Source organism: Nycticebus coucang, chromosome 11 (assembly GCF_027406575.1).
Source record: "Nycticebus coucang isolate mNycCou1 chromosome 11, mNycCou1.pri, whole genome shotgun sequence".
In the NCBI taxonomy this organism is placed as follows: Eukaryota; Metazoa; Chordata; class Mammalia; order Primates; family Lorisidae; genus Nycticebus; species Nycticebus coucang.
In genome coordinates, this window is record NC_069790.1 from 27,274,126 (window position 1) to 27,297,262 (window position 23,137).

Genomic DNA, 23,137 nt, shown 5'->3' on the forward strand with positions numbered 1-23,137 from the left:
TAAAAAAAAAAGGATTTCTTCAATATAAACAAATTTTAATGCCTTTAATCACAAAAGTCTAAAGTAAAAACTAAACTTTATATGATATCAAACATAATATGATCCAGTGTAGTTTACTGCAGTTTGGCCAGTGCCGGGTTTGAACCCGCCACCCTCGGCATATGGGACCAGAGCCCTACCCACTGAGCAACAGGTGCTGCCCAAGTGTTGTTTAAAGATCAATACAAGAATTGTATTGATTTGTATCAAGACTAAGAATTTGCTGAATCAAAATTACAATGAGATATCATCTTATTCCAGTTAAAAGACAGGCAACAATGTATGCTGGCCAGTATGTGGAGAAACGGGAGTCCCTAAAAGTATAAATTAGTAAAGCCACTATGGAGAATAGAACGGCAGTTCCTCACAAAACTAAAATAGAAATATCGTATGATCCAGAAATATCACTGCTAGGTATATGAACGTATGTCCAAAATAAAGGAAATAGTATATCTAAGAGATATCTCCACACCTAAGTTTACTGCAGCACTATTCACAACAGCCAGAATATGGAGTAACTCTAAGAGTCTCTCAATGGATGAATGGATAAAGAAAACGTGGTGCATAATGGAACATTATTCGGCCAAACAAAAGAATGAAATTGTATCATTTGCAACAATATGGATAGAATTTGAGGACATTATATTAAGTAAAATAAGCAAAACGCAAAAGGACATTACACTTTCACACTCATATGTAGATGCTTAAAAGAAAAGTTGATCCCATGTAGCTAGAAAGCAGGATGTGAAAAGAGTAGTGAGGAGGGGAGATAAAGGCTAATGGGTACAAAAATAAAGTTAGACAGAATTAAGGTCTAGTTTAGCATTCAACAGTATAATAAGGTGACTATCATTAACAATAACTTATTACGTATTTCAAAATAACTAGAAGCATGGAATTGGAATCTTCCTAACACACAGAAATGATAGATGCTTAAGGTCATGGACACTCCGATTACTGTGATTTGATCATTACACATTAAATGCTCACGCCACAAATATGTATGATATGTATACATAATACATATAATTATTTATAATTTATAATACATTTTAATCCAGAAATTAAAAATAAAAAGACTAAAGATTTGCTAATAATATTTAATTCATTTTTTCTTCTGAAACATTTTTAGATGTGTAAGGAAATATAGAGTGTCTAGACTCATAAAATGTTTATTAGTTTCACAGACTACACAAGGAATTGCTAGGTTATAAACTAAACAATGAAGCACGTGAAAGACGGAAAAGTATATGAAATACGCAGTCCTTGACTTAAAGGCAATCTATGTTGAAGAACTCTCACTGTGGCATCATGAATTTTTTCCATTCTGCCAAACAGATCTGCGATAGATAATACCACCAACATCATCAAGAATCCTTCTCTGCCATGATTGCCTTGGGCCTCCTGCCTGAACTTCTGCTGAGGCAGCTGCCTAAGCACTGAAAGCTTCTACCTAGCCAGCTAATTTTCTTTTTCAGTTACTAGAATTTGGGTGTTCAAACATATACTGGATTTTAAAAAAGATAAGAAAAATGTCATGGGCTAATCTAAAAACCAAACCAGTATTTAAAATATCATCTCTGCAAGAAAGAATTTGAGACTCCAAATTACCAACTTATATTCAAATTCGTCTTATCTGGGAGCTTATCTATAAATACATCCAGCCTGAAAAACCCAATTATTCTCCTTGCTACCTGTGAATGTTTGCAGATAGTTCAATTAATACTCGCTTAACAAACTTTAAAATTTTAGATTTAGCTATTTTGGGAAAGCCTACAAAAGGTGTAAGTTAATAAACTGTATGATAAAAAAATTTTCTTTTGGAACATTAACACCATTTAGAGGCCCAATCTATCTGACATCTCTTTCTCTCTCGCTCTCTAAAATCACCATTTAAGAATTCATACATAAAACTGTGAGGAGTCTAAGAGACTAAAAAGATTTAGAGATTCTCTGACTTCACCTTGCTCTAAATTTTACAATAATCCTAGATGCCTTCCTCAGGCATTAAAAAAGCCAATTTTCATATAAACTTATCACCTGTGGTAGTTTGGGGGTTGGGGGTGTGTGTGCCTTTAAAACAGGTGGTGTTAGAATTCCTAGCCTATAATAAGAAAACACATCACCAACCTGCCACCTCTCTATAACCCTCCCATTCAGGCCACCTGTAGCTCCTTTCTTGTTTAGCCTATCTGGCCATTGTCCAAAGGCTAATTTTAAAACTTCAAAAACCACATATAGTTTTTATATAGGGGTTGTTTTTGTTTCTTGCTGTGAATGTTTACACAGTTAATATTATACATACTTGAAAAATTTTAAAGATTCAGGTCAGCTACTTTAAGAATAGATGAGACTTTATTTACTTTTTGCCTGAAATTTATTAATTTCTGAACTGGAATACAGTCAAATATTTAAAACTTGAAACTTCAGTTTACAGTATCCTCAAGCAAAAGGCTATACGTATAATGATTCTTCAAGACACTAAACAAGTGAACTAGTAGAAAAGGAAATTAAAAACTGTTAAATATCACACTTACAGTAAGACCGTTTTCTAGATATTACACCCAAAAAATGTACAGAAAACCAAGATTGTATAAAAATATATTATTACATGGTCAAAGGACATATATTTGTGCTATTTAAATTCAAGACCAGAGGCTAAACATTTAAGGATACTTAACATCTGTATTAAACATAAATAATTATAGTGTAATGATAACATAAGGAAGCAAGTATGAGAAACAAGCCTAAACACTTTCAGCCTCAAATTTTGAACCTGAATAAGAACATTTTTTATTTCCTAAGTAGCTGAACTTCAAATAGATTATGCAAAATAGTCAATTCAACTGCATAATGCAGAAAGATTGGGACATAATCAACAGGTATATTTTACTTTTCAAAGTAATTGCTAAAAGCCACTTTTACATATTCATTGGGAAATTAATGGGGGAAAAACGTGCTCTAGTGTCATTATTGTAAAGTGGCGCTGAAACGTTATTTTATTAGAGAGAAAGAAAGAGGCCAATTTCTAGATTGAACATTTCAAAGTTGAATTCTAGCCCTCCTAACAATTTCGTTACCAGAGAAATGCTACTACATTTACTATGTTTTTCATGTAATACCTTCATTTAATCAATAAATCTTAAGTCAGTGACTAGTAGGCTATAAGCTCCACCTCTGTTTAGCCATTGCTGTACTCCTGCACCCTAACACAGCCATTCATACATAACAGGTGCTCAAAAGATTTTTGGTGAAATAAAGCCAGTTTTTCAATTGGCTATACTATTTACTAATACTCTATTTATTTTATTTGAAATAGAATTTATATCTAAAAAATATGCAATTTCTCTTAAACTTCTGACATTTGCTTTTCTATTTATAAAATTTTGAAAAAGCTTTCATTTTTCTGACTAGGCACCCGTAACACAGTGGTTACAGCACCACATACACCTGGGCTGGCGGGTTAGAACCTGAGCCGGGCCTGCTAAATAACAATGACAACAACAACAACAACAAAAAATAGCTTGGTGTTGTGGTGGGCACCTGTAGTTCCAACTTCTTGGGAGGTTGGGGCAAGAGAATCGCTTCAGCCCAAGAGTTTGAGGTTGCTGTGTGCTGTGACGCCATGGGCACTCTACTGAGGGTGGCATAATGAGACTCTCTCTCCAAAAAAAAAGCTTTCATTTTTCCTTTATTTTATTCTATTTATTACTTAGGACAGAACTCTTTGACCTTTTTTTGCTAGTCTATTCCACAATGTGCCGAATATACAAAGATTTAGGTCAGGAAACGATGTACAGCCTGAAGTATCAGAACTATTAACTAAAATACCAATTAGCTTCAGGGCTCACAGTTTACATTTTTCTATTTGTCTATGGAAGGAAAGACAGAGATACATAGCAGAGGTGGAGTTCTGGTTTCTCTTCATCACTTTCTTTTCTTCCATTAGCCATCTATTTATGATAGTAAATACAATTCTATCTTCTCTACTCCTAAATATGTACCTTTCATTTACTTCTTAAAAAGAAAAGTTGCTATTTTAAACATGCATGCTTATACTTTTGAAAATGGCCATTATTAACACTACTTTTTACTTAATTCTGACCTGAAAGATTTTATTTCAATGCAGCACTTCTCAAAGTGTGGTTCAAAGAATCTTGTAGAGTATAGAAAATGAGGAAGTCTCAGTGATCATTTTAGTTTAATAAGGTAAAAGTAATTTTGCTGACAACATTAAGACATTATTTGCCTTTTTCACCCCCATTCTCTTCTAGACCAGCGGTTCTCAACCTGTGGGTCACGACCCCTTTGGGGGGTCTCCTACATATCAGATATTTACATTATGATTCATAACAGTAGCAAAATTATATTTATGAATCAGCAACAAAAATAATTTTATGGTTGGAGGTCACCACAACATGAGGAACTGTATTAAACAGTGGTGGCATTAGAAGGTTGAGGACCACTGCTCTAGACTAACTGGAGAGTTTTCAAGAGGACATATGACGTGTCATATCACAATAAAAGGAATATAGAAGCAGATGTGAGAATTCCATGTTATCAAGCCAGATATTAAACAGTTTAAAAAATACAAGCAATGTTACTCTTTTCATTCAGTATTTGTCTTAGAAAATTTCCTTATTTTTCACTTAAAAATTATGTCAATGTAATTACTATATTTATTGTTTAAATGAATTCATTAAAAGTAAATTAAATCTCGGTTTTAATTTCTGATATGATAAATATTGACATATGTAACCTATACAAACAAAAACCTGTTTAATGTCCTCAATAATTTTTTTTTAAGTGTAAAGGACTCCACAAAACAAAAAGTGTGAGAATCACTGCTTTAATGAACTAGCAAAGAGAAAATAAGGTCCTTCTTTGCCTTTTAGATGTTACTAGAAACAGGAAAATCATAAAATGTAAGGTAATTCTAATTCAAAGTATTATTTTAAAGTAATGAACTTACCATTATAGGTTATTCTTGGCTTTGTTAAACACATCACGAGATGCAAATCCATTTCATCTGAGGGTACAAATTTTGAGCATACGGGGCACTTAAATCCTAAAAAGTAAAAGAAACGTAAGTTACTTAACTATTCTCAAATCCTATTGTGATTTTTAAAAACCATAAACGAGCAAAAGCACTTCAAACTTCAGTATTATATTTACAGTAATGCATTACAAGTTGATGTGCAACTCAAGGTGAGAAAAGAGTTTCTGATTATAATACCTGACTTATATCAGTTTACGACAATCACCTCATCTTTAAATAAAACAAGTACAAATGAGAAGGGTGTGGCCCACTACAAAATCCTGCATCTCTTTCTAATGTGGTCTAGTTATTCTCTTACTTCAAATTTTTTATATTAGCCTACTCTTATGATTTCATGTTACAGCTTTGTAACCTGACCACACTTGTGGAGACTACCTTTTCTAGCTTGGTACAGTACACTTAGAGTCACAGGATTTTACAGCTAGACAGTACCTTAGAAACTATTCTACCCCATCAATCTGTTAAAAAGATTATCTGACAAGGAATGCGAAGCCTTTTAGAACTGCAAAAAAACAGGTCTAGAATTTAAGACTCTTGACTTCCCTTTTAATGGTCATTCTGTTACACCGTACTACCAAAGTCATAATGCAACAGAAAATAACATCAAACCAGGGCAGGGTTTTGCAGTCAATTTTGACACTCAAAAAAGCTGCTAGTTTCCTACAATTTTCAATCTGCACTGCTAAGTATTTGCCTGAAGTACTATATTAAAAATAAAATGGCATAATGAAGAACAGGATATTTTATGTATTCAGCTTTAGCTTGCCCTCCTCCCTCACTTGGCAAGGTAAACTGTCCCACTCCGGGTTCCTCACTGCGTAGGTAGTCATAAAATATAGTCTGGTTCCGTACTGGTCCACTGCTCCCTCTCCCACTCCACCATACCCCTAAGCTGTTTGGATACCTGATCCAGACAGACAATTTATTGTTTGACTTGGGACAAATCAGAAGTGGAACAAAAAGATGGGCTAGACCTATCATTTTTCTTCTTAGAAATATGAATAAAAAACACAAGAGACTACACTGGCAAGCAAGAAAGAACTGAAGCAAAATGGTCAAATGCAGGTGAGAGAGAGACTGGAGTGGCCATGATGACTTAGGTATAAGCTGAACTTACAAGAGAAGAGGGTAAGCAAAATGGGCCACATGGCGGTCCCAGAGCAGAACTGTACACAGAAGCAAAGGAACTGTAAGAGACAATAAGGCAGTGACAGGAACGTTCTGCACATCTCTAGTTCCAACACACATACTTGTTCTTAGCACTGTTCTCCCTTTACCATGACATGAAATGCACTACAACCAAATGCATCAGACTAGAATTGCACCTTATATACAGGATTGGGAAACACATGTTGGCATGGCCACTTATCCAGGTACTCAATTTCCTAAATGAAATATGTGACTTTGAACACTGTTTTTCAAATCATATTACGTGCATTTTAGAAGAAAGCAGGTATGTTTACTTCAACTTCTTGAAAACCACCAAAACGAAAACAGGAAAGAGGATTGATTGAAAATAAAACTATAAAAACCTATAATAAGTTTCACATCAAATACAGTGAAACTGGTGAACTAGGGAGAAGACATACCCAAAAGCAGCAGATTACAAGGACCAACTAACAAACCCTTTGCTTGAAACTTTAAAAAGATGCTTCCTTGAAGTTAAACAGGCACAAAAGGGCAAGAGGCAACCAATTTTGCAGCTATGAATCAGAATTATCTGAGCACTGGCAAACAAATCCTAAATCACAAACAAAAATGCAGTATTATGAACGTAAAAAGCCTCACTGAGAGCCATCCAACCACTCACAAAATAGAGCCTAAGGAGATAAACAGCATGCACAAAGAACCACCTGGATTTCTACTTAAATATAGCGAATTAAACACATGTATGTCTCTCTCCTTCTCCCCAAAACTACTAAAATAAAAATAAATAAAAGTAAATAAAAATGATTTAAAGAACTTGAGAGGAGTCAGCAACAAATAATTTATAAAAACACAAATGAAGGAATTAATAGGACTGAGAAAACAAACATGCTATGTGCCTACACGAGTAAGCCAATTCTCATTATGTAATTCTGAAGGATGCAGGAATCTGGAGCTCCATAAATTTCTAAGACAACAATGATGCATGAAGTAAAAATCTAGATTGATTAAAACACTGAATACATAAACATCCAACTGGGTACAATGGCACTTTGGGAGGCTGGGATGGGAGGATCTCTTGTGGCCAGGAGATCAAGACTAGCCTGGACAACATAACAAGATGCTATCCCTAAAAGCACTAAAAAGAAAAATAGAAATAAAAGTAAATAGCTGGGCATGGTTGCGAGCACCTGTAGTACAATCAGGAAGCTGAGGCAGAAGGATGATCTGGGCTTTGAGAGTTTGAGATTACAGTGAGCTAACATCATGCTACTATACTCCAGACTGAGTAAAAGAGTGAGACCATGTCTCTAAAAGAAAAAAAAAAAAAAAAAAAAGAGGCAGATTCTCCATATCCCCAATCTATGACACACAGCCAAGCAACTATCATACTCTCAACAGAGCTGGAGAGTGGAGGTTTACTATGGAAAAAAGAAAAGAACCAAAGAAAATTCAGAATTAAGGACACTAGGCACAGAAATGGGCAAGGGAAAAAAAACAGGAGAATAAATAAAGATCTGCATGCTAGAAAAGGTCCCTCATCTTTACCCATTAAGGAACAGGTAGATTCTTCTCTTAAAAGGTTTCACAGAATGAATCCTTGACTATTACTAAGCCCCAGCCTTGTTTATCTATCAGTTTTTTTAGGGCCTCTCTCAAGCATTGCACAAGAAAAGAAAAAAAATATCATGGTACAACACTCCAGAAGCACATTCAAAAGACATAAAATAAATTTAAAATATCTGCAATATATATCAAAAACCTAAAGATAATATTGTTAATATACAGATGTTCCTTGACTTACAATATATCCAAAGTCAAAAATGCATTAAATATGCCTACCCTTATAGCTTAGCTCAATTTTTATTAAATTGAAAATATCCTAAATTGATGGTGCATTTAGTATACCTAACCCACCAAACATCACAGCTAAGCCTACCCAACCTTAAACATGCTCAGAATACTTTCAATACAGTATTCAATAAATTACTTTGAGATACTCAATACTTAATTATAAAATAGGTTTTGTGTTAGATAATTTGGCCCAGCATTGTAAGAGATTATCGTACTACACATTGTTAGACCACGAAAACATCTAAGTTTAAAATTCAAAATATGGTTTCTACTTTCATATTTCATATTGTTTTTAAAACAACTGATTTCGAAAATCATAAGTCAAGCCATTGTAAACTGTGGACTATCTAGATAAAGAACTCTCAAATTCAGTAAAATAAAACCAATACTATCAGAAAGACGAACAAAAGTTCTAAACAGACATTTCACCAGAAAAAAATTAGATATACATATACCCCTTAAATAAATAAAAAAACTACAGTTTGTGAATAAAAGAAGCACCATCTTCTTAAATTCTTTACATTTCCATATTCTCATTTTAGTAGTTACAGGAGGGAGAAGAGAGAAATACATGTCCGATTCAACGTGTGTAACTAGGTACACACATTTTTGTACAGACTGTGTCCTTCCTGGAGGATCTGCTTTACATCTATACTGAGATAACATTTCTCATCCTAGATCGGCAAAGACTCAAAGCTTGACAGCCCACCCTGTTGACGAGGCTGTAGACAAACAGATACTTTCATACACTGCTGGTATGAGTGCAAAATTGTACAATCTCTACGAAGGGCAATTTGGCAATATCTAATAATACTGCACATGTGCTTATCTCTTCTTATCCAGTTCTAGGAATGTGCACTGAAGATATGCCTCCAATAATACAAAAAAACACATGTACAATAATTTACTGGGGCACTACTTGAAATAGCATAATGCTGACTACAATTTAAGTGATGACACAGCGATCTGGTAAGTAAACCATGGTGTATCCACACAATGGATGTACTATGCAGATATAAAAAAAAAAAATAAGGAAGATCTCTAAACTGACATTGAGTGATTCCCAAGCTATATTAAATGAAAAAAAAAGCAAGGTTCAAAGAAATGAATAAACTATACTACCTATCGTGCAAAGAAGAGTAAATAAGAATACACGTATATGTGTGTATGTGCACAAAGGAAAAAGGAAGGATAAACTTCAAGCTAGGGTTTACACGTTATCCTTGAGTGGTGAGGTAGCGGTGAAAGACACAGGGAACAGGGAAGATGGTACTCATAAACTATTTGACTTTTGGACAATGTTAATGATTTACATATTCAAAAATAAAAACAAACCAATAAGGATTAGTATAAAATCTCTACCTAAATTAAAACAGAAACAAAAGAACCTAATCTATGTGTCAAATAGATAATCACAAAGAAACATACCCACATACTTCTTAGTTCTGTCCACTCAAAGGACCTGGAAGGGTTGACATGCTAGGAGCTACAGAAAGACCCAGCCCCCAGATCTTAGGTTTCTAAAATTTTATTCCCCAACCTAAACAAACCAGATCTCCTTGGAGAAATGGCTGCTTCTAGGTCTAGGGCAGGGAAAGTACAAGTCATCTAGGATATCTTGTGGTGCCAGACCTTAAGGCCACCATGGCTTTCTAGGTTCTTAAGTATGGCCTTCAGACTGAATCCAAATTTTACAGAACAAATCCTTTTATTTTTATTAATATATTTGTTTGTCCTTTGTATTTTTATTTTTAAATGAATGTATTTAAAATCCCAAAGAAGAAAATAAGTTTTAATGAAATACTACTAACAGTTCGACCAATACAATTAGAACACTAATTAGTAAGCCATAAGGGCTAACCTGACAGCTGCTACAGCTCATGCTCATGATTCAGTTTTAACTTCCCCACCCAATCAGCACCACCACCACCACACAAGCCTAGTTACTGACAGTTTATGGAGGTTGAGTACGTCAGTCTGTTATCAGCTTTTGACAGTGGAATTTATGAATAGTTGCACAGCTCAACAGTATACAGTATTTTTAATTCTGTCTGCTTAACAACCCATCATGTCGAAGACCAAGAGAACTTTGAAGGAAGAGAACAGGATTTTAATGAGGATTGATAATTTGTCCTCACCTCGTTGATAACACCAAGGCACCTAAAGAACTACAGATAGAATTGAGCTCTCAGTAGATAACATTTTAAAGTCACTGTCTGACGTTTAGAAAGATCCAACTGAAATATGGGAAAATGCAGAATGTCCATACCTTGGGCAGCATGCCTGAAAAATGCTTTCTTGCTTTATTTACCTTCTCCTGCCTAACCCAAATCACGGTGCCCTTACGGTGACAAATGACTGATTACCCATTTGGAGGATTAACTGTAACTGTGGACCTCCACGCTACAAAAGTAAGACACAACAAAGTCACTACGATGTTAGTTAACTTTAAAGTTAATAGTTTAGCTTCTCGAAATTAATACTAGTTACATTTTTAAAAAATAACGTACATATTCAAGTATATCTAACTGAAGTTTCTTGAATGTGGCCTTGTTTGGTAATAGCTAAATAAATACAGCCTCCCAACATGACAGGGTTCCTCACCCCTGTGTAAGATTAAGGAAGTGCTCAAAAACTAACATGGACATACAAAAAGGCACAGAAGCCAGCTTGAAAGGGCTTTTCTTGCCAAATTTGGATCATCTAAGAATCAAAATAAATAATGATGTAATACATACTAACACATTAAAATTTAAAAGAATGCAAAAGTATGTATGTATAATTATACATTCTGAAAGTATCAACCCAAGATCACTTAACTAAGAGAAAAAGGTACTTTTATATATAATGAAGTGATTGGCTGACATCACCTTAAACAAGGTTCAAACTTAATATTGCCAATAAAAGGGGAAACTGACATCATGTACTCCCTGATGTGATGCACTGAGGACACATGATACCTAATTAGGAAGAGATTTGGGGGGAAAAAGCTTCCAATATGTAAGAAAAACACCAAAACAAACAGACCAGGGAACTATGATAAAAGATAATGCAGGTAACAGAAGAAAACGTCAACACTGCTAACCACTACCCTCCAATTTTTATAAGATTTGTATTTATTTGAGGTTTTTAAAAATTATTTACTTAGTTTCTATTTATTTGTTTTAGTTTCCATCTTTTATGTTAGAGGCTTTTCCCCAAACTTCTTCAAGTATCCCAATAATTCAAGATGACATTGCATCCACGGAATAAGAAAAAGAAACTATAAAATATGAATCCAAAGAACACTCTTGAAAATTTAAAGTTTCCTAGAAAATTCAAATAGACAGTTGGAATATTAACATGAGGTAATCATGATGCTAAATGATAATACAATTAAATTTCCCTGTGTAATAGGAAATATCTAAGCACTTTGGATGAATTTATTCATTTATTCCTCTGAAATAGGTATTAATATTCTACAGATGAGAAACAGAAAGGGAAAGTAAACTTGTATGGGATCGAACAGCTAGAACTGGCAATACCAAAATTCAAACAAGCCTTCTGGCTTGAGAGCCTAAGTCCTTAAAACACTCCACACAGCTTTTTCAATCTCTCAGGTAACAGAATCAAAAGTCAAATAGAAGGTAGATAATAAAATCAGACCAATCTGAACTTAAAAAAAAAAAAAAAAAAAAAATCAGACCAATCTAAAATGTTCTAACATCCAACCAACCATAAACACAGAACTGAGGAAAGAGGAAGAAACTATCAAAGACATATGTATTTTTCCAAACTGAAGTTCATGAGTATACAGACTGAAAGAATGTAAATGAAACAAATGAAAGCAAACAATCATACCGAGGTACATTACATGAAACAACAGAGCACTAGAGACAAAAAACAAAACTATAAGTTTTCAAAAAGGAAAAAGCTAAGAAAAAATATTTAGAACAATTTCTGAGTTTCTTTTTTTTTGTCTTTTGGAGAATCTAGGTTCAACTGTTTCAGAATCAGAATGGTATCCGTCTTCTCAAGAGCAGCATGTGAAGCTATGACAAATAAAGCAGTAAGTTCAAAATTCTGAAAGAAAAACTTACTTCACTTACAGCAGGTGTCCTCAAACTGTGGCCCACGGGCCACACAAAGCGGTGTGAATTGTATTTGTTCCCGTTTTGTTTTTTACTTCAAAATAAGATATGTGCAGGGTGCACAGGAATTTGTTCATAGTTTTTCTTTTAAACTATAGCCCAGCCCTCCAACCGTCTGAGGGACAGTGAATTGGCTCCCTGTTTAAAAAGTTTGAGGATGCCTGACTTAGAGTCTTAGACTATGTGCCCAAACTACTACATGTTCATACCTAACTGATAAATACATACTTTTCCAGACAAAGCATCAAAAATTTTATTTCTAGGCTGGACGCGGTGGCTCATGCCCGTAATCCTACCATTCTGGGAGGCCGAGGCAGGTGGACTGCCTGTTCAAGAACAGCCTTAGCCAGACAGAGCAAGACCTATCTCTAAACTAGCAGGGCGTAGTGGTGGGCACCTGCAGTCCCAGCTACTCTGTGCCTTTGCTCTTGATTAAACCAGTATGTTTTGTTTTTTCTTATTTTATTAAAAATCTACTCATCCCTTTAAGCCCAGATCAAGTTTCACTATCTCAATAAAATCGTTCACGACAACTCAAAACCAAAATGTCCTTCTCGGCTCTACTACATTCCTTTTATTGGTAATACTCATTTACAATATTTCTAGATCTTATCTCCCAAGTTTGATAAAATATATGGGGCAGAGATTGTATATCATTCTTCTACATATCCTATTCAAACACCCTGTCCAAGCATTCACCTAGACGTAGAGTCAACACAATATTTAAATTACTAAATGAATTACATAGTGGCCCTGAGTTCTATAGAGCAAGAGTACCACAATTAAAAGCACATTAGGGAATTCTAATTACTGGTGATTATAACTGTACTAGTATTGGTAGAGTTCTAAGCATTGTTTGAAAACATGCATTGCTTTTTTTTCAAATTTGTTTCAAGATACAATTGTTTTAAATGTGCCGATAAAAAGAGAGGTTAATAAATCAACTTCCATAAGCAGAGATGCTGAATACATAATGTACAAGAAAAGGTCATAAGGGTAAAACAAGCAAGATTTATCTTTTTTTTTCTTTTTTTTGTAGAAACAGAGTCTCACTGTACCGCCCTTGGGTAGAGTGCTGTGGCGTCCCACGGCTCACAGCAACCTCTAACTCTTGGGCTTACGCGATTCTCCTGCCTCAGCCTCCCGAGCAGCTGGGACTACAGGCGCCCGCCACAACACCCGGCTATTTTTTTGCTGCAGTTTGGCCGGGGCTGGCCTTGAACCCGCCACCCTCGGCATATGGGGCCAGCGCCCTACTCACTGAGCCATAGGTGCAGCCCCGCAAGATTTATCTTCTTAGCTAGTAGGATCTGTTCAAAGTTTGGTAAATTTCCCTCTTTTGGTCTCAAAAAAAAAAAAACAAAAAACAAAAAAACACAAACAAACAAAAAATACCCTATGAGATCAGACATTTTTAAACATTTTACATTATACACTTAACAATGCCCTCAGTGTTATTCAAAAAGAGCTACTTCTCCACATTTACTGTAATTATTCCCACAATAAATAGACTATTTTGAAAACATAAATGAACCCTATGGGAGCAACTACTCTAATGTCATCTCACAGATAAGAAAACCCAGTGATTTAAAAATTCTTGCCAACTCATAAAACTAGTCATCAGGAGAGCCAGAAGTAGGACTCTTTTCATTACTTTCTGCAGCCCATTCACTTCTTTGTTAAACATCTCTTATAAGCATTTATAACCAGTTTTACAATTTGCAACACCTTACAGATAAAAATGTTATAAAATGGAGCAACAATAGAGTGATCCCGCTGGGGTCTAATCTTGGAGAGACACCTCTCCAACTCTGAGGACAGCCAGAGGCAATGGTGAAAAACAATCATGAGGCGAAATCAACAGAAAAATTCTAGCAATATGAATACTCAGAGTAGATCAATTCCCCCAAGGATCAATGGGGCAGAAACAGCACAAGACCCCATGCACAAACAAATAGGTGAGATGTCAGAAATCGAATTCAGGATCTGGATAGCAAATAAGATCAAATTAGAATTCCAAAAGTTATCTCAAGAATTCAACAGATTCAAAGACCAAATGACCAAAGATTTCGACACATTGAGACAAGAAGTTGCATCCCTCAAAGATCTGAGAAACACAGTAGAATCCCTCAGTAACAGAATAAAACAAGCAGAAGAAACGATTTCTGACATTGAAGACAAGCATCCGAATGCTCCCAAACCCTCAAAGAAGAAGAGAAATGGAGAGCAAAAACAGACCACTCTCTCAGAGAGCTCTCAGATAATTTGAAGAAAACCAATATTCGTCTTATAGGAATCCCCGAAAGTGACAAAGTGGCTTCACAAGGCAAAGAGTCTCTTCTCCATGAGATTATAAAGGAGAACTTTCCAGACATGCCAAGAGATTCCGAAATTCAGATAGCAGACAGTTTCAGAACTCCAGCATGACTCAACCCAATTAAGACATCCCCCAGACATATCATAATCAATTTCACTAAAGTTAATATGAAGGAGAAAATTCTGAAAGCTGCCAGACGAAAGAAAACCATTACCTACAAGGGGAAGAATATCAGAATAACTGCAGACCTCTGCTGAAACCTTTCAAGCTAGAAGAACATGGTCATCGACTTTTAATCTCCTAAAACAAAATAACTTTCAACCCAGGATCCTGTACCCAGCTAAACTGAGCTTCATTTATGACGGAGAAATTAAATACTTCAACGACATTCACATGTTGAAGAAATTTGCCACAACTAAACCAGCCCTCCAGGACATTCTTAGACCTATCCTCCATACAGACCAGTGTAATTTTCCACCACAAAAGTAAACCCACCCCAAAAATTCTTGATCAAATTCCAACTTCCACAGTCGCAAAAGGATTAAAAATGTCCACCGGTCTCTCGAAAGGCTTATCAATACTCTCAATTAATGTGAATGGTTTAAATTGTACTCTAAAGAGGCATAGGTTGGCGGACTGGATACAAAAACTCAAGCCAGATATCTGCTGCATCCAAGAATCGCATCTTACATTAAAAGACAGATATAGACTCAAGGTGAAGGGATGGTCATCTATATGCCAAGCAAATGGAAAGCAGAAAAAAGCAGGCGTTGCAATCCTGTTCGCAGATCGCAATAGGCTTTAAACCAACCAAAACAATTAAGGATAAGGATGGACACTTCATATTTGTTAAAGGTAATACTCAATATGATGAGATCTCAATTATTAATATTTATGCACCCAACCACAACACACCTCAATTTATAAGAGCAACTCTAACAGACATGAGCAACTCGATTTCCTCCACTTCCATAGTAGTTGGAGATTTTAACACCCCTTTAGCAATCCTGGATAGATCCTCCAAAAAGAAGCTAAGCAAAGAAATTTTAGATTAAACTCAACCATTCAATATCTGGACTTAACAGACATCTACAGAACATTTCATCCCAACAAAACTGAATACACATTCTTCTCATCAGCCCACAGAACATACTTCAAAATCGACCACATCCTAGGCTACAAATCTAACCTCAGCGAATTCAAAAAAATAGAAATTATTCCTTGCATCTTCTCAGACCATCGTGGAATAAAAGTTGAAATAAATAACAGGATCCTGCATACCCATACAAAAACATGGAAGCTAAACAACCTTATGCTGAAGGATACATGAGTTATAGATGAGATTAAGAAGGAAATCACCATATTTTCGGAACAAAACAACAATCAAAACACGAATTACCAGAACCTCTGGGATACTGCAAAGACAGTCCTAAGAGGGAAATTTATAGCACTGCAAGCCTTCCTCAAGAAAACTGAAAGAGAGGAAGTCAATAACTTAATGGAACATTTCAAGCAAATGGAGAAAGAAGAACACTTCAACCCCAAACCCAGCAGAAGAAAAGAAATAACCAAAATCAGAGCAGAATTAAATGAAATTGAAAAAAAGAGAATTATACAACAGATCAATAAATCCAAAAGCTGGTTTTTTGAAAAGATAAATAAAATAGATAAACCTTTGGCCAACCTCACCAGGAAAAAAAGAGTAAACTCTCTAATTTCATCAATCAGAAATGGTAACCATGAAATAACAACAGACCCCTCAGAAATTAAAAAAATCCTTAACAAATACTACAAGAAACTCTACTCTCACAAATATGAAAATCTAAAAGAAATCGACCAATACCTGGAAGCACGCCACCTACCAAGACTTGGCCAGAACGAAGTGGAAATGTTGAACAGGCCTATATCAAGTTCTGAAATAGCATCAACTATACAAAATCTCCCTAAAAAGAAAAGCCCAGGACCAGATGGCTTTATGTCAGAATTCTACCAAACCTTTAAAGAAGAACTAGTATCTATACTACTAAACCTCTTCCAAAATATAGAAAAAGAAGGAATATTACCCAGCACATTCTACGAAGCAAACATCACCTTGATCCCCAAACCAGGGAAAGACCCAACAAGAAAAGAAAATTACAGACCAATATCACTAACGAATATAGATGCTAAAATACTCAATAAGATCCTACAAACAGAATCCAACAACACGTCAAAATAATTATACACCATGACCAAGTGGGATTTATCCCAGGGTCTCAAGGCTGGTTCAATATACGTAAATCTATAAATGTAATTCAACACATAAACAAACTTAAAAATAAAGACCATATGATTCTTTCAATTGATGCAGAAAAAGCTTTTGATAATATCCAGCATCCCTTCATGATCAGAGCACTTAAGAAAGTTGGTATAGAAGGGACATTTCTTAAACTAACAGAGGCCATCTACAGCAAACCCACAGCCAATATCGTATTGAATGGAGTTAAATTGAAATCATTTCCACTTAGATCAGGAACCAGGCAAGGTTGCCCATTGTCTCCATTGCTCTTTAACATTGTAATGGAAGTTTTAGCCATTGCAATTAGGGAAGAAAAGGCGATCAAGGGTATCCACATAGGGTCAGAAGAGATCAAACTTTCACTCTTCGCAGATGATATGCTCGTATATCTGGAAAACACTAGGGATTCTACTACAAAACTTTTAGAAGTGATCAAGGAATATAGCAATTTCTCAGGCTACAAAATCAACACCCATGAATCTGTAGCCTTCATATATACCAACAATAACCAAGCTGAAAAAACAGTCAAGGACTCTATTCCTTTCACAGTAGTGCCAAAGAAGGTGAAATATTTGGGAGTATACCTAACAAAGGACGTGAAAGATCTCTACAAAGAGAACTATGAAACTCTAAGAAAAGAAATAGCCGAAGATGTTAACAGATGGAAAAACATACCATGCTCATGGCTGGGAAGAATCAACATTGTTAAAATGTCCATACTGCCCAAAGCAATATATAATTTTAATGCAATTCCTATTAAAGCTCCATTGTCATACTTTAAAGATCTTGAAAAAATAATACTTCGTTTTATATGGAATCAGAAAAAACTTCAAATAGCCAAAACATTACTGAGCAATAAAAACAAAGCAGGAGGAATCACGCTGTAGACTTGAGACTGTACTATAAATCCATAGTGATCAAAACAGCATGGTACTGGCACAAAAGCAGAGAAGTAGATGTCTGGAACAGAATAGAGAACCAAGAGATGGATCCAGCTACTTACCGTTATTTGATCTTTGACAAGCCAATTAAAAACCTTCAGTGGGGAAAAGATACTCTATTTAAACAAATGGTGCTGGGTAAACTGGCTGGCAACCTGTACAAGATTGAAACTGGACCCACACCTTTCACCATTAACTAAGACTCTCACTAGATAAAAGATTTAAACTTAAGACATGAAACTATAAAAAATACTTGAAGAAAGTACAGGAAAAACTCTTGAAGGAATCGGCCTGGGTGAATATTTTATGAGGACTCCCCAGGCAATTGAAGCAGTATCAAAAATACACTACTGGGACCTGATCAAACCAAAAAGCTTCTGCACAGCCAAGAACATAGTGAGTAAAGCAAGCAGACAGCCCTCAGAATGGGAGAAAATATTTGCAGGTTTTACCTCCGATGAAGGTCTAATAACCAGAATCCACAGAGAACTCAAACATATTAACAAGAAAAGAACACGTGACCCCATCTCAGGGTGGGCAAGGGACTTGAAGAGAAACTTCTCTAAAGAAGACTGACGCACAATCTACAAACACATGAAAAAAAGCTCATCATCCTTAATCATCAGAGAAATGCAAATCAAAACTACTCTGAAATATTGCTTAACCCCAGTAAGAGTAGCCCACATAACAAAATCCCAAAACCAGAAATATTGGCGTGGATGTGGAGGAAAGGGCACACTTCTACACTGCTGGTGGGAATGCCCACTAATACGTTCCTTCTGGAAGGATGTTTGGAGAACACTTAAAGACCTAAAAATAGACCTGCCATTTGATCTTATAATTCCTTTACTAGGTTTATACCCAGAGGACCAAAAGTCACAATATAACAAAGACATCTGTACCAGAATGTTTATTGCAGCCCAATTCACAATCGCTAAGTCATGGAAGAAGCCCAAGTGCCCATCGACCCACGAATGGACTAGCAAATTGTGGTACATGTATACCATGGAATACTATGCAGCCTTAAAGAAAGATGGAGACTTTACCTCTTTCGTGTTTACATGGATGGAGCTGAAACATATTCTTCTTAGCAAAGTATCTCAGGAATGGAAGAAAAAGTATCCAATGTACTCAGCCCTACTATGAAGCTAAATTATAGCTTTCACATGAAGACTATAACCCAACTATAGCACAAGACTATGGGGAAAGGGCCAAGGAAGGGGAAGCGAGGGGGAGGTTTTGGTGGAGGGAGGGTTATGGGTGGGACCACATCTATGGTCCATCTTAGAATGGGTACAGGCGATTGCACTAATGTACACAGCTATGATTTAACAATAAAAAAAAAAAAAGAAAAAAAAGAAAGTATTCATGCAAATCAATTATTAAATTTATAAAAAAAAATGTTATAAAATGGCAACCATGATAGGGGTCTATTTTGAGACTGTTTTCAACGCATATCCCTAAGGAATAATGCCAAATGTCTGTCATGAATGGCTAGGTTGAAGAACTGATACTGAGGGTCAATTGAGCTCTTGAAGTGTCCCCATTAGTACTGTCAAATGATATATTGCTTCTTTTTAAATATGTGAGTAATTTTTTAAATATACAAAAATTATGAATAGTAATAAACCCTTATGAATGTATCACTCAGAATAAATATCAATGTAAAAAAAAAAAAAGAACTGATACCCAGTTTGATTCTACTATGGATTTTAATTTGTTCATACATGTACTTTCCATATTTGGGAACTATTCAAAAACTCAGAGAGATTAAGTATTTGAGATCCAATAATTCTCCTACTCCCACCCAACAGAAAATATTTTATGGCTACTGTCATAAAATGTAAGAAAAGCATGCATTTTTATGTCTTAGGCACATTTGTAATCTTACAAATAACCCTGCAAAGATGCCGCTCTTTTTGCTTTTCTTTCTTATTATTCATACCCTTTTATTGTCTCGTAACCTATCAATCAACTTTCTGTCAATTTTTTTAATCTTCCCTATCCTACTCCCAAAAATATCCCTTTAGCTATATTTCTCATCCTATGTTCTAGCTTTTTTATTGTCCCGATTACTTTAAATATATGTAATCTGCAAATCTTATAGACTCAGAAACCTATAAAAGATTTGAACAATAAGCCACAATTGACAAAAAATGCTTCCCTGTCACTGTCAGTTCCATGTGCCCCATGAAATGTACAGAAAATAATTCTGATAATGAAAATTACAGATTGATTATGAAGGTCATCTTGGGCAAAATGGGTTGCTCTTCCTTGGGAAAACAAACAAGACTTTCTCTTTTGAATTTGAGTTTGAGTAAATGAAGAAATGAAATCCATTTTACAGAAGAATATCAAATAGGATACAATGCAACCACTCTTACCAAATAGCTAAAGAAGGGGAATACAAGAATCAAATCACTACCCAGAATGTTAGAAAAACCAACTTAAATTATGATGGCAAGGGACAAGTCAGCTCTCACAGAAAACTAAATAAAATCCATGTGGCAAATGTAAAGTGTCTTTAATTTATAATATGAGAGAGTATACATGTAATAAAACGAGGACCTAAGAATCAGTGGGCCTTGTAAAATCTAAACATCTTCTGCCACTAAGGGGCCCTGAAAAGGGCCACACATCACCAAAGGAGGAAGGTAGTGAATGAGAGGACAGAATAACCAAAAGATAGACACAGGAAGGTTAAATAGTTTTTACTTCTCCCTGATATGAAACAAGCTCACTACAGAATAGGAGAAAGATGCTTCAACGCCAAGGATAACTTAGTCTCAGCATTCTTGGGGACGACTACAAATGCAAGGCACTTCTAGAACTGAGCATGAACTTCAACTGCAGCGTCTATTTATTTTCATAAATAGGACAAAAGCCTCTGCTTTGGAAATTTTCTTTTAGTTGAGGGGCAGGAAAGGGGAAAGGGTGGAGTAATGGCATTTGCTCTGGGAATTCATAAACTAAATTCATAAACCACAGCTTCCTAGGAGAACCATAACATACAACCAATGTTAATTTTGCCATGGCCTTAGATTATATTGTAGAAGTCACATGAAAAGAGAAAAAAAATTAAGCCAACTATAGATTTCAGAATAACCATTACAACAAATTCTAACCACTACAGTTACTGTTTACACTTAATGGTGTAAGGATGATCACTCTTTATACTGAAATGATAGAAAATTTTCTAACTCACAGTTTTTCAGTTAAGGGCTAAAAATCAAGCTGTCTCTCTGATCTCTGGCCTAGCTTGCTAGCAGGCACTCTATGGAGTTCCCTTTTCATAAACCAGTGAAAAGAGCACACAGAAAGGAAATTCACCTTTTAGAATTTGTTTTCTAGCCTCAAGGATTCCTGAGTAGTCCCTGGAGCAATAAAAGAGTGCAAGGGCATCAGTCCTCAGGATCAGAAACACCTGTGAAAAAAGTCTTGTCTCCAAAAGCAAGAACAGCTGTTTATCATCCAGCTTCTAAGAACATGGAAGGAATGGAACAGATTCAAGGGCCTTTTTCCCTCTTTGCCGCTCTTAAATTCATCTAGCCACTTGACCTCAAGGATGGCATATCTCCTTTCTTTCTTTGGGATGCCATGATGTCTCCCTGTTCTCTTTTTCCCTATTCTCTTAGTCCCCCTCTCACCTTCTAAGGAGATAAAATAATTTTTTTGTTTTTTTGATACAGAGTCTCACTCTGCAGTCCTCGGTAGAGCGCCACAGCATCATCTTAGCTAACAGCAACCTCAAACTCTTTGGCTCAAGTGATCCTCTTGCCTCAGCCTCCTGAGTAGCTTGGACTAAAGCACCAACCATGACGCCCAGCTAGTTTTTCTATTTTTATTAGAGACCAGGGTCTCTCTCTTGCTCAGGCTGGTCTTGAACACCTGAGTTCAAGGGATCCAACTGCCTCAGACTCCCAGAGTGCTAGGATTACAGGCGTGAGCCACCGTGCCTGGTGATAAAATAAATTTTATACTTTTAATCTTTGTCTACAGAAATTCTTTCTCGAACCCAAGAATGCCTACTGAACTTTCTATTCTGACATTGGCTTAAAACAAAACAACTAGGAAATGCAGCAAAAATTCTCAATTAAGCTCAATGTCAGAGTATTTATTTCTAAACACACATTTTCAACTCCCTTCAGTTGCACAAAATACAAAACCAAAGACTGATAATGAGCTCCAGAACCAGAGTATCAACTTGGGTGTAGCCTACATGGCTTGTAATTGTTTATCAACTGTTCGATTTTTGGTACATATATAATTCCTATCACATTATAAAACATACATACCCTGTTTCCCCGAAAATAAGACATCCTCCGAAAATAAGATCTACTTACAGGAAAGATAAGACGTCCCCTGAAAATAAGACCTAGCGCATCTTTGGGAGCACACCTTAAAATAAGACACTGTCTTATTTTCGGGGAAACAGGGTATTATTCTTGTCATTTATATTTATCGTGTTTTACATGTAGCTACTCTAAAAACTATTTATTAAAGGTTCATTGGAATTATACTGAAACTCTTGCTTCTCTAAAATTTAAGTGAAAAGAAAACTACTGCTTTTAATATGTAGTAACCATGTAACAAATTCATTAGACTTAAAATTTATTCAAGAGCTTCAGGTGCAGTTATAATCCTTTTTTGTTGTTGTTGTTGCAGTTTTTGGCCAGGGCTGGGCTTGAACCCACCACCCCTGGTAATGGGGCCGGCACCCTACTCCTTGAGCCACAGGTGCCACCCAGGTGCAGTTATAATCTTAGGACTTTCAAATAAAAAATATATATATTTTAAATAATTCTGAACTAAAAAACAAAAGAATGATTTTAAAATCTAACTTATTCATGTTTCACAACGATACATCTATTTAATTCACAGAACTATGCCAAAGTAGAGTACACAGTAAATATTTATTGACTGAACAATATCCTACCTCTAATATATCCTTCTTGACCAAATCTTAAGTGTTATTTCTCTCTTCACAATTTTTCTTAATGCTTAAATAAACAAAGATAGCTCTGAACAGCTGAATGACTTTTTAAAAAAAATTTAAATAGAGTTGGGGATGTAGGGCAACCCATTTGAGACCCCTTCCTTTGTATTGGAAAATTTTCTATATCCTCTAATAAACTATTTCCCTATCGCTTCAAAACAACAAAAAAAAAAGATTTGGGGATGTAAAGGAAAAATAAAAATCTCAGGACCCTCCAAAATTCATTATGCCAAAAGAAAAGAACTAAGCCTGAGAACTGAGTCACACAGCACTACCATTCACTCTCCAATGAGGTACAGGGATCCTCTTTTAACATATTAGGAGCTTAGAAAATGGCTATGACAGAACTTTTCTTTTTGGACTTGATTTGGGAAGGA

The 23,137-nt window shown here is 35.7% G+C and overlaps 1 protein-coding gene across 2 annotated transcripts in view; it reads right to left on the bottom strand.

Annotated features, from left to right (window-relative positions):
• The window catches only part of ZNRF2 (zinc and ring finger 2), a 121,708-nt gene that overhangs the window by 47,824 nt on the left and 50,747 nt on the right, over nucleotides 1-23,137 (bottom strand). For both annotated transcript variants that reach the window (XM_053608391.1, XM_053608390.1), the window contains exon 2: nucleotides 5,012-5,107. In XM_053608391.1, the coding sequence (XP_053464366.1) occupies nucleotides 5,012-5,107 (96 nt within the window). The remainder of the gene's footprint in view (nucleotides 1-5,011; nucleotides 5,108-23,137) is intronic.